Source organism: Schistosoma haematobium, chromosome 4 (genome assembly GCF_000699445.3).
Source record: "Schistosoma haematobium chromosome 4, whole genome shotgun sequence".
Taxonomy (NCBI): Eukaryota; Metazoa; Platyhelminthes; class Trematoda; order Strigeidida; family Schistosomatidae; genus Schistosoma; species Schistosoma haematobium.
The window spans coordinates 42,193,647-42,206,913 of NC_067199.1; the positions used below are offsets into that span (position 1 = coordinate 42,193,647).

Genomic DNA, 13,267 nt, shown 5'->3' on the forward strand with positions numbered 1-13,267 from the left:
AATTGACTAAAAAGGTGTGCTAGCTCAAATTGCCAAACCACACTAGCACAAGATGAAACGAACGAAGCTAAATGAATAAAATGTATTGAAACTCAATATTTAGAGGAAGAAAGTGACCTATTTGTGCCACTGTAACAGATTCCGAGTCACGTCATCATCAATCACACAAACCAGGTAGACTGAACCCATTGAAATTACTTTGACCAGTAGTCGATGATGTTGATTTGGTCGTCTTTTTTTCGTTTCCAAAGAACTCATTTGTCGGCTGACATCGCACGTCAAAGTAGGCAGTGGTCAGACGTAGGTGATACATGTCCCAGTCACTCCAGTCGAAGGAGATTCACAACCTGATCAACTGATTCGACATATTCAGATAACACCTTGAGTTTGACCTGAGCATTGTTCACTCAGTGGTCCCAAAATACACGAAAAATGCTCTAAAGATATTTAAAATCTAAAACATGCAGCCTATGTACGTTTTCTTCTTTAATAGGGCATGTTTCACAGACAGTAGTACTGGGAATACCGCTGCGCAATATACTCGCCTTAGTTGGCAGACGGATATCTCGCTTACACTGAAAGTGGATCAAGCTGACAAGAGATAAACAAGCTTTCCAAATCAATGGGGAAATTTTGTCAAACACCAGCCAACCCCCCGAGGTTTGATGAGAGGTTAGAATTGGGCCGTGATCATGGGATTATTCTAAAATTAAACCAGCAAGTTCGTTTAATAGTAATCACTACAATATTATTAAATAGTCCCAACTAAATAGGAATAGTAAGTATAACTCAATAATCTTTACCTGAAATTCTGAATCAATCAATGTTTCCATACGATAGGCAACTGGGTCGAATGGATGAAATATGTTATAAAATGTTGAACATGTTGGCAAGTGAAATTCGCTACTCAACGTTTTAATACCACGTGCAGTTAAAAACAATGGTATCGGTGAGCCTAATGTATATAAGCCAGATATAGGAAAGCCTAATTGAGGATAGTTAGGCAGTGTAATACCAAATCCAGCATTGTTACTGTTGCACTGGTTTGCATAGAAACAATGATTTTCCAACCAAAATGACGTCAACATTGAATTTGAAGCAGTTGTAACAATGTTTGGTAAAATTTGCCCAGTAATGATACTTGAATTGACCAACATATCGTGATAACTATTTTCCTTTTCTAAATCTTCAACAGATTTGCTTTTAAGTTGATTAATTTTATTCCATTTTAAGATTGATTGAAGTATACTACGTGTTTGGTCAACATTTAATCCATTTTGTGATAAGATTTCGTTAAGTTGACTGATGTTATTTAGAGACAAATTGAGCATTGGCTGTGATTGGCTTCCATTCGTATTATTATCATTATTGAACTTGGATTTTGAACGGTTACGATGATGATCGCAATCATCAACAATAGACCATTCACCCATATCATTTTGTCCTGCATCTGACATAGTGATACTATGTTCACTTTTATTTTCATCATTAGTATGATCTTTCGACGGACAAGTTGACGATGATGAGGCAGATGATAATGATGAAATATTCAGAGAAGTGTTTGTATCAGTCACCATTGTTGTAGAACCATTACTACAGCTACTAATGCTACTAGTAACACTCGTTATCGTAGAAGCAGGAAAAGTAGTTGCTGATATTTTGGAAGAACTCATAATATCATGTGTAAACTGGTCGACCTTTACTTCACTATGTAGTTCATCAACATCATTGATTATTTTCGATTGCGAATCTGTATTAGTAATAAAAGTACTACCAATTGTTCTATTATTGTTATTATTATGTACTGTAGACAACGATACTGTTGGAGATTGATCAGTTGTGGTAGTATATAATGAATTATAAGCGGCTTGATGGCATAATAAATCAAACGATATGACAGCCCCTAAACTATGACCGATAATAGAGATATTACCCTAAAATTTAAAAAATAAGCAATTAATGGATATAATTGCAATTTCCTGACAAAAGTTCCAAGTGAAGTACATGATAAAGTTCAACTAAATACAATCTCTTTTCACTAACTGTGGATATATGTGACTTATATAGTGTGTATGTACTTATTTTGAGTAATACCTTAGTTTTATGAAGGTTAATGACACTATCTGAATGCCCAGACATGGTTGTAACTGAATTATTATTATTATTATTATTATTATTATTATTAAAACACATAAACATTGGTACAAGGAGGCACCAAATACATATGCGCCACATAAATCGTTCGATGTGTAAGGGCTGCAATACTGCACGTGTGCCCAAACCGAAGCAGGTAGTTTTCTTAGGGGGCCACACCCCGAGCCTTCGACTTGAAGGTTTGATCCACAAGGCAGTGGAGCATCGTAAGGAGATGCAATCCCATGGAAGCCGGTGACCAACAATTGGTTCGTACGCCATATGTTCCCGCAGGATACTGGAGCCCATGTGTACCATTGGTTTGGAATCAGGGTTTTCCAACTCCCCTAGATGGACTCTTCATGTCCACCAACACGGTTAAAGTGCTGGACTTTCGCTTTTTGTCCTTTCAATTTCTTAGACAACACTCCCTTCGAGAGAAGACAGTAAGTAAAACTTCATATCTTATCTCCCACATGAGAGGACCTTAAATACTATTGATTCATTGTCTCTTTTAATATGCTATTTCCTAACGTTCCCCAAGGACAATTTTATGGTGTATATATACGCTTGAGTTGTGCTTATTGTCGTTGTTATTCGTGCTTCTGGCTGCTTGTGGAATATATTTCCCTCTTATGAACTTGAACTTCTCTCTCTAGTTAGCGGGGCTGGGACGAATCGGAATAGTTAGCTGAATTGGTCTTTGTGTCGCTGAGTCTTCGTTCCGTTCACAGACTAGGTGAACTCGTAATCTCTTCAAATATAGCAACACTAAACCATTGCTTTTCTAATCAACAACATCACTGTTAGTCAGACATAGACTGGATTAAAGCATGTTTAATGCACGACTGCTTTGGTGCATGCTGATTGGCTAATTCTTATCCAATCAGCGTTAGTCAATACTTAGTTAACACTCTAGAAATCTCATGTGAAAAACTATAAATATACTAACGTTTTCCCTATTGTACTTACTGACTAGCTTCTTGCTTCCATCTAACCTTGTTATTTGGAATATGATCTCTTTCCTGTTCAACCGTGTTCTGATTTGGGGACTTGTCGAGTGATTTGGTGTCCAAGAATACTAAGCAATAGGAACAACTGGGTTATAACCGTAGGAGAGATATATAACAACCACATAATCATAAGTGTTTCACCACGTATGATAAATAGAATGCTAAGTGGTAAAGGATGAAGACGCAGTTAGATTACTTATTTAACAGTAATACTCAAGCGCGTAACTGTTCGCCTTTAAAAACAAAATCTCGTGCTTGGCTTTACTTTGCCTTAGAATTAGGGAGACAAAATTAAAATCATAATTATTACAGGAGGAATTAAACTCTCGTAAAAGTAAAGCAGTGGTTAGGTAGTTAGAAAGTCAGACAATTTAAACCATAGTCGCAAACTTGAAACCGAGTCTGTTTATGACCGTTCAAACAGTTGGGTAGTATTACTGGGCACCGAACAAAGAGTGTAGAGAGAATCCATGAACATATGCTTTGTTAATGAGTTGCATCATCAGTTAACGACAACAGAGGTCAAGCTTACCGATAACCTCTCTGAGAGGTCCATTTTCTAGTTTCGCAAGAAAAAAATCAGCAAGGGTAGGACCTAGAGATGAACGCATCTCTATTCCATCAATTTGTCTATAATATGTATTATTAAAGACAAAATTGACATTCATTGTACACTTCAGAATTCTTTGAGGTTAAACTCAGGAATTCCAATATTGATCTGTTTTTTAAGTAGTTGTTGGCACACAAAGTCAATAGTCTCAGTTAATGGTACACTGGTGAACAAGGAGACATCTAGATATAGCATCCCATCCCCATTTAAGTTCTTATGTTGCATCTTGAAAATGAAATCGAAAAGGTCTCTAACACTTCTGTTGACGATCGTTTTGTGTGTAGAGCCTAGGATTTGAACTAACCGCTTTGCAGTTTTGTCGTATGTAGAGTTATACATATCTAAAATTGGATGAGGAAGAATTCCAGTCTTGTGGACTTAGGGTAAATTGTAAAGTCATGGTGTGTGTTCGATCCAGTGGGTTTAAGTGAATCGTGAATGGTTGAAATTCTGCTTTATTTTTTAATTCTGTATGTGAATTATTCAGTAGTTTCTCCCCTCTTATATTCATATCCCAACAGCAAGTCATGATGGACCACCAGATGCCATTCTTACACAACCTTTTAATTGACAATTGAATTTCCGTTTGTTTTTGGTTGAGCTATTCAATGAAAATAAAACGACTAGAATAATTTGGTGACCAGTGTCTGAAATAGATTCCTGTAGACCTAAAATGAGAAGCTGTGACAAGAGCAGTTCAACTACGCTAGGAACAAAACAAATACAACCGACGACAGTGAATAACGGACACAATCAATAATTGAATGGACTTGGGATCGTAGAAAATTGAACTCCAGCTCAGTATTTTACATGGTATGGCACTCTTTAGAAGACATAATGGTTTTGGTATGCATTGATAAGGAACAAAAAACTGGAACTAAACAACTACTTCAAAAGTCTCCAGTTTCCAATGGTTCTCTGACTTACTTTAGCCTAACCTAAAAACTAAACTATTTTTACAAACACCTTTATTATCTTTAGAAAATTTTCAAAAAGGAGCAACAGCTTACGGTAAAGTTTGGATTACGTGAAATAAATAATTCACGTAGTCTAGTAATCTCTCTAGCCACTGTATTTACAATTAGTTGTGAATATTTAGAACTTGTATAAAACAATATATCCATTAATGAATCATTTGTGAATTGTCTTAATTTCGGTATACTACCAAGAGTGATTTGTTCCAACTGTTTGTCTAAACCAGTCACAGTATCCGAATGTAATTCATCGTGCCAAAGAATCGGCAAAAACTCCATACGATACGGATGATGTGGAAAGTGCGTTTGACTCAACTGTTTAGCTGTATTTCTAAAATAAGATAACACACAAATCCACATTTGATTGGAATATGTCAACTAACGAAATAGGAACATACTGAAAATTAAGGTCGACTGTTTAGACAAAAACTTCAGGTTAGTGGATAAGGAGGATCCACCCAGAGTTGGTAAACCCTGACTCAAAACCAATGGTGAACATGAGCTCCATGGTCCTGGGGTAACAAATGGCTTATGAACCCATTATTAGTATCCGGCTACCATGAGCATAGATCTCGTAACGTTGCTCCACTGTCCTATGGATTGGACCCTTAGGTCAAACACTCGAGGAGTGGACCTCTAAGTGAACAACCTTCTTCAATTTGGGAATCTGCGTATTATCCTAGTCTACACACAAACCAGATGATGACTACGACTAGGAAAATTGTTCTCGCTTCAACCCCCGATCCCACAATCATGTTCACAAATATTCGGTAACATTAGTTTTTATTTTACATTGCATCACTTGTCTATTCCCTTTTATTCCCGATTTGTGTATTCGTTTATTTTTCAACTCAAACAGCACCTCCCCTATCTAAACGATTTCAACTCGTTCACAAGTTAGAAGTTGAATGATACCCTCGAATGCCCCGGTACGGCCGAGAGTGGGGAGAGTCCGCTCTCCTTCTCGAAATGCTCTCACATGGCCACGCGTATATAGCCTCTGCCAGGGAAGTCCTACTCACTGCCTTCTCGTGGCGGGGGGTGTTGTTTACGGAATTGAAAGGACAAAAAGCGAATGTCCGGCGCTTTAACCGGATTCCAAACCAATGGTACACATGGACTCCAGTATCCTGCGGGAACATATGGCGTACGAACCAATTGTTGGTCACCGGCTTCCATGGGATTGCATCTCCTTACGATGCTCCACTGCCTTGTGGATCAGACCTTCAGGTCGAAGGCTCGGGGTGTGGCCCCCTAAGAAAACCACCTGTTCCGGTTTGGGCACCCGGGCAGTATTACAGCCCCCACACATATAAAATGAGATCTGTGTGGCGCATATGTATTTGGTGCCTCCTTGTACCAATATCTATGTGTTAAAATAAATAATAAATAAATAAAAATAGATACCACCGAATGTGAACTTTGAACCAACACTTCTGAAAACACGTATGCAGTTCAAACTGCCCTACTTCGACGATAGTACACTAGTTCAAATGTCAGAACACATCATACCTATTGCAGGGTAACAATCGCTGTGTTTCTTGATACCAGGGGAGACTTCAATTCGTTGGACAGGAATGTTCTCTGGGATTGCCAATTGAATAAGGCTATGGCTGGGAGGTTCATTAACACCTTTAGGGCTATCTAAAGTTATTCTTCCGGCTGAATGGTCTCTAACAATTGAGAAAGTTAAACAACTCCCTATGTTTGATCATTGTTGTCTCGAAAGGACTACCGACATTCGGTGGCAACACCATATTAGTAATGCTGAGGTTCAGGCACAGTGATAGTAATTCAACTGGCTAAACATCTTGAAACACGGAATTAGGGGACTTGAGCATGTACTACGAACGTCGTCACAACGAATTTGGAATAGATTTTTAGAATGCAGTAACGTCAGTTGATGAATCATTACAAGATAAAAAGGAATGAATATCTATTCGCATCTAGTTTGTAATCTTTTACCAGCGGACGATTGCAGACACCGAGTGGAGTGTCTGATAAAATTACGTTTAGTTCCTATCTTTAGACATTTCCATGGTTAAGCTGCCAGAGCCTGTTGCTCTCCCCAGCCTTTGATTTAGGTATGGTTTTTTCTACTTTATGAAGGACTCATATTGAAACCTTATTTGGGTTTTTTGGTAAAGGTACTGCTTTTAGTCTGATCGTTCTCCAAACTAACCACCTGGTATCTAAAGAAACAGGGCTCCTAACAAGTATACCTGAATTGGGTCGTTAAGATCGAAATTCCTAAACATCACATCAACTTAGCAGCTACGATCAGGATAATAAATGTACAAGCGACTTTCATGCAAAAACGAAAACATATAAAAACTATCGAGCACTGGGAAATCGTTCCGTTTTAGTTTATGACTCTTCAAAGGTGTGCATTAATGACCGCTACAGGCAGTCAAATTCAGAACCACAAAGTCAGAGTTCAATAGTTTGCATTCCAAATATCAAGTGATTTATGATAATGGCACGATCTTCATGCAACGTTATCAGTGAGCAAGAACATATCATATTTGACATAGTTGGGTTCAGTGCCAGTGGCTTCTCAGGGGTCGTGAGTGAGCACTACTGAGTCACATACTAGGACGAATATCACCTATGAATTTTAAAAATGTCCACAAAACCTCTTTACCTAAAAATGTTATCCATATGAAAAATAAATACATGTTCCACACATAAATTAAGTTATACTAAGTGACGAAACTTCATACAGTTAATTTTATACGAACACAAGAATTTAAAGCTAAAATCTGTATAAAGCATTAGTTAGATAAATGATACAATGTTGAAATTTCGCACGATATAAGTTAACTCAATGCAGTCTAGAGTAAAATAAACCCACAGACTACTGAAAGATGCACTTCATTTTAATGAAACACTAAAATGGTTGGTAATAACAGTCAAAATTAATTGATTATTATTACTCATTTACCAAGTACAGCTTTGTGTACTCAGGGCTTTGAACAAAACTTTGCATGAAGGTTGGTGATAGTACGGCCCAGTTAACGAAATCATAGTAGGTATAATGGGTTTTAACCTGAAATTGGGTGATTATACTTGGAGTGTTTCAACTGATATCCTGTCGTCCTAAATGCTGTTTAGACAATAGACGAAACAATGAATACATAGTTATGGAGATCTTTTCTATAATTCACACAACATTTATATACAATATATATATATCACGAAGCACTTATCAGTATTTGAAGTACTATATAACTTTCACATACGTAGCACTCACCTCATATCATTAACACATCCTATCAAACCTTGTCCTTTCAAATTATATATTGAGCCGATGCCGTGTACAATGAAAAATAACTGATCAATTGGTTTATAATCTCCTTCGTCAATCTGTTCCATCAACTGTTCATTTAGACCACGATGTAGGTAGCACACACGTCCCTCGAATAATTGACCAGTTAAAGACATTTCTTGGGATATTTGACTTGGATCTAAATGAATAAATGGTGACGATGTACCGGCAACAACATTTCCCGAGTTCGTTGTTGAAGATAAATCATATGGCCAGGCTAAATATTGAATCATTGACTAAGAGTAAAACAGAAGTGTGATATCGAAAAAAAAGAAATAAAGAGTAAGTTTTATCGGTAGTAATGAGAATAAATAAGGTGTTAGGCAAAAATTAAAAATATATTTGACGATATAAACAGCGGGAAACTACATTCTTATAACTTTGACTGAACACATCTAATTCATGAAACAATGACCCCCAATAGCTATGGTACAGCCGAGAGTGGGGAGAGTCCGCTCTCCCTCTCGAAATGCTCACATGGCCACGCGTATACAGCCACTACCACCAAAGTCCTACTCACTGCCTTCTCGCGAAGGGGGTTTAGCTGTTTAGCTGACCTTTTAATTTTTATATGTAAATGTTCTTAACAAGTATACGTATGATCGGATCGTTCGAAATATATTGCGCTAATATATCATCACATAGTTCTGACAATCTTCGTCCTCCTATTACCTTATACAACTTATGGGTAACTCTTAAAGTTCTGGTTAGTGAAACATTTGAGCTTACCAACAATTTTTAATCACTTTTCCATGTACATTCTGCGAAACAGTCACTTAATAAACGGAATACACTCATTAAAACATTAAATATTAAATAAGACATTAGATCTATCTTTAATAAACAGTCATTTAGCGATTAGCTAGTAACCATGAAACTTGAAATAAATAAAATTTATTTAGTTTAATTTCACCAACTCATTTACCACCTAATTAGATATGAGCCATACTCTAGGTTTGAAAGCTAAGAAATGGAATTCGAACCTACGAATGGGTAAAACTTATCATCGAATAAATTAATGAGTGTATAAAAAAAAATACAACATATCGTAATCCAATGGAAAACGGATTTTTTTTAAAGGTTGATATCGACTTTAGACAGAAACAAGAATGGATTTATAAAAATGTTTGAAAATAAATTCACAACAAATAAATATGCAAAGTCTAGGGTAGTTATGAAGCGTAGCACAAAATAGGGAAACATCGAATTCATAATAACCAAAGAGAATAAACAAATTATTTATTTGTCTTGATGGAATACTAAAGCTAGAATATAAGTTCTATCGTCATGCTACAATCCCACTAATAAGAATTATCAATATTTATGATAAGTTAGAACTTTGCAATATGTTCAATACTCAACAATGGTAAGAAAATACAAACAAATAGAAATAATACTGTCAATTACTAAATTACTTGTGGGCTATTAAAAATAAATACATCACTACCACCACGTTTATCTTCTGATGGTAAATCAAAACGTTTGCCCCATTGACCTTGTTCCACACTTAATTTGTATTGAGCTTCCAGTAGGTCACATGTCCGTTCCGAAAATGGAAGTACACGTGACTCACCTTGTGGTCTGAAGTTATGGAAAGAAAAAGAAGTGATATTAGACAATACAGACACTAGATATTTAATAAGTATGAAAATGGATTTACACAAAATTACTACGTTTCAGTGTTCTTTATATCCAAAATGAATAAAATCAGTTGATTTAAATTTGTAAAAGCACTCAAATTGATGTCTTTAAAATTTGGAAATAAAATCACATAGGGCAGGTAACACTGGGATAAAGGTTTAGTGAAAATTATTCAATTCAGAGTTAGACCGAAATCCCAAAAGCTGGCACACAAATCAGGATACATACTAATACATACATACTATTTTTCTGACCGATGTCAGCAGGTAATGAGAAGCAGTTTCAAGCCGGAAAGGATAAGTAGTTTAGTACGAATATTAGTTCAATGTAAAAGTGGTCTCCATCAAGGAACGACATTAGCTGAGAACCACTGAGAACAAAATAACATCCAATAGTTGTTTTTTCCTACTATGGTTTGCTTTATGTCCTTTTTGTAAAGTCTAATTCAGTTATGTCTAAAATAAGGATAAATAAGAGCTGGTACTAAGATGAGAGCGGATTTGATACGACTCAATACACAACATTTCAATGATGACAACCAAAAATGGATAAGGGAAAAACAAGGACTTGACAAGAGGGCTTTCATTGCTCGAGAAAAAACAATAAATGAAATAAATAACTCAGTATATATAACATCTTACGAAACAAAGAAACCGAAAGATAAGTGTGAATTAAGTGGCGTTGACGCACTAGAAGTCACGATATTAGTGAGATGTTTAAGAGGTTATAATAGTATCGATATTTTCGATGTCACTCAATTTGAGACTTAAGAACTGACTTCGATTCCTTGTAGTATTGTGAGTCCCCACAGATGAGTTCTACACGAAGAAAAAAACACAAGTCCAGTATTTTCTGATTTTTAGTTGAACCCCGCGACCGAAGATTAATTTTCAAGATAATGATGCTTGCCTCCAGAATGATTAAACCTAGCACTGATTTTCATGAGATTTTTTTAAGGTGAACGCACGCACAAAGAGCCCAAATGAAGTGTATACGGGCTAAAAATGATTAGAATCATAAATTGATTATCGCTTATGAAAAATATTCTCCACTTTTTGAAAGAATAATTGTCTTCAAAGAAAGCGCATCTCCAAAATATATTTGCTTGACTACGGCCTCATAGGTGAGACGCGAATATTAATGTTTTTTAAAAGCAACTTACAGTTAACAGTTAAAATACCCTGGAAAACAAACTAAATAATCTAACATCTATGCTGATAGTTATGAATAATAATAATAATCTATAAATCGTACAATTTGGTAACCATTCATAGGTAGATGTATTAAACTGTGAACTATATGAACAGTAATAAATCAACCCGAGCATCTGAACCTTTCACACCGCACACCTTTATAAATTTGCATCGATCCTAGCTGCCACGCTTCACAACAATACAACGATAAGAAGTAAGCAAGATGAAATATGGAAGAAATCAACAGAATACAAATAACATTGAATAAATGCATAGAATAATGTTACCAGACCGTTGCAGCTACCTTGACGTGGTGGTTGGGCTTACCAATCGTAGTGAACCAATAATTTAGTACAAACAAAAAGACAGAAACACATTAGCAACTGAATCTAGCTAGCTCTCCATAGTACAGATTTCAACAGTATAGTAGCTTCAGACTTTATGAGATCAAAATGTTTATCTTTATCAACCACTAGTTGAGGTTCAAAAAGCTATAGCTAATGTGAAACGAGGAAGATCAGCTCATCCAGATGGATTGGCTCCAGAGGTATTCAAGTATGATGGTCCAGTTTTAGCGATTAGGTTGACTAATATTTTAGCCGAAATCTGGGAACTGAATGAAATCTCATCTGACTGGTTGCAAACACTGATTGTCCCAATATATAGGAAGGGGTAAAAATCATCCTGCGATAACCATACTAGCCTCAATAATCAACAGGATGGCTTTAAACCTGGTCGTGGCTTCATCGACCACATACTCACCATTCGTCAGAACTTCGAACACAGGTATGCTTATCGGTGTCCGACCGAGAGGTTCTGTGGTATTGAAATGTGTACCTCAGAAGTACATAAACCTTGTGAAGGCTCATTACTCAAACACTACCAGTCGGGTCAGAACTGATGGCGAACTGCCATCTGATTTTGCAACCTCAAGTGGTGTCCGGCAAGGTTGTTCACTATCACCATTTTTGTTCAACTTCATCGTAGACCTACTGCTGGAAATAACGTTCTCATTCAGTGAATTTTCGAGCTAATATCCTACCAGGAGGTCCACTCATTGACTTAGAATAGGCAGATGGCATAGTCCTGTTTGGTGAAGACGCTGATAAAATGCAGTCTTTTCGTAGCACTCAGCAACAATACCAGGATGTTTGTGATGCACCTCTCCCCCTCTAAATGCAAGTTGTTGCTTCAGGACTGACCTACTTCAACAACTGAACTGAGGGTGGGGAGTGAAGTAGTCAAACGCGTCGACAACTTCACTTACCTTGGAAGTCTGATCAACCCTAATATTTTGACCTCTGACGAAATCTCAGCACGGATTCGAAAAGCTCGTTTGGCTTTTGTCACCTTACGTTACCTATGGCGAAGGCGAGATATCTGTCTATCAACTAAAGGACGAGTAAACTGCACGGCAGTTCGTTCACTTTTATTTTACCGCCACGAAAGGTGACCATTAAGAATAGACGACACCCGTAAGTTACTCGTATTTGACCACAGATATCTTAGAAATATTCCTAGTATCTCCTGGGATCACCAGGTAAGCAATAGTCAGGTAAGACGCAGGGCATTAGGGAATTAGTCAGTCAGTCAGTAACAACGTAGAACTTCGTACGTACGTACATCAGTTCGAGTTGCCACACCACATTAGCACAGAGATGCAGTTATCGATCCAAATCCCGTAGTGCTAGATGTAGTAAGATTATAAGCAGTAATCCGAAGGATTAGGGTTTGAAGATGTTATTCAAGGAGTATAATACAGTGAAATAAATTTGGAAAGAGAAAAAAAGAAAGGGACATGAAGAAATCGGAAGATTAGAATTTGGGAGAACACAAAGAGTAGATGCACCTGCGCACACCATTGCAAGCGATTTTGAGCCATGTCATTCAGGGTCTCTAACCATCGGTTGCTATCATCTCGTGGTCCCCAACCAGGTAGTCTACACCTACCAACATGACTCAGTCCACTTGTCAGTGACTTCATGGACTTGTGCCATGTTTTGGTCTGGTCGCCCCTAGCTTTCTTCCAACCTAACTGATGAAGTTTCAGTACTTCATCAATTGATTTGCCATCCTTACCTAGTACCCGTTTCCTAACAGCTGCATTACTTACTCGATGGTCCCAGGATATACGAGCAATATTTCGAAGACACCTATGATCGAATACTAGTAACCTACGAATATCCTCTACTCTTACCGACCATGTTTCACTGCCATAAAGTAGGACGGGACGAACTGCTGCGCAGTAAACACGTCCCTTGGTTGGTAGACGGATATCTCGCCTACGCCATAAATGACGCAAATTGGCAAAAGCTAGTCGAGCCTTCTGTATCCGTGCTGAGATTTCGTCACACACCAGACCACAAGGGCTGATG

General features: G+C 37.3%; 1 protein-coding gene across 2 annotated transcripts in view; it reads right to left on the minus strand.

Annotated features, from left to right (window-relative positions):
- The window catches only part of SEC23IP_1 (S23-interacting protein), a 53,316-nt gene that overhangs the window by 17,573 nt on the left and 22,476 nt on the right, over positions 1 to 13,267 (minus strand). The window contains exons 6-9 of one of the 2 annotated variants that reach the window (XM_051216463.1): positions 9,474 to 9,639; positions 7,984 to 8,294; positions 4,767 to 5,061; positions 804 to 1,934 (exon numbers count right to left, since the gene is read on the minus strand). In XM_051216463.1, coding sequence (XP_051067053.1) covers positions 804 to 1,934; positions 4,767 to 5,061; positions 7,984 to 8,294; positions 9,474 to 9,639 — 1,903 coding nt within the window. Of the gene's footprint in view, positions 1 to 803; positions 1,935 to 4,766; positions 5,735 to 7,983; positions 8,295 to 9,473; positions 9,640 to 13,267 lie in introns of those variants that run through there. The other variant, XM_051216464.1, reaches the window with a different exon arrangement.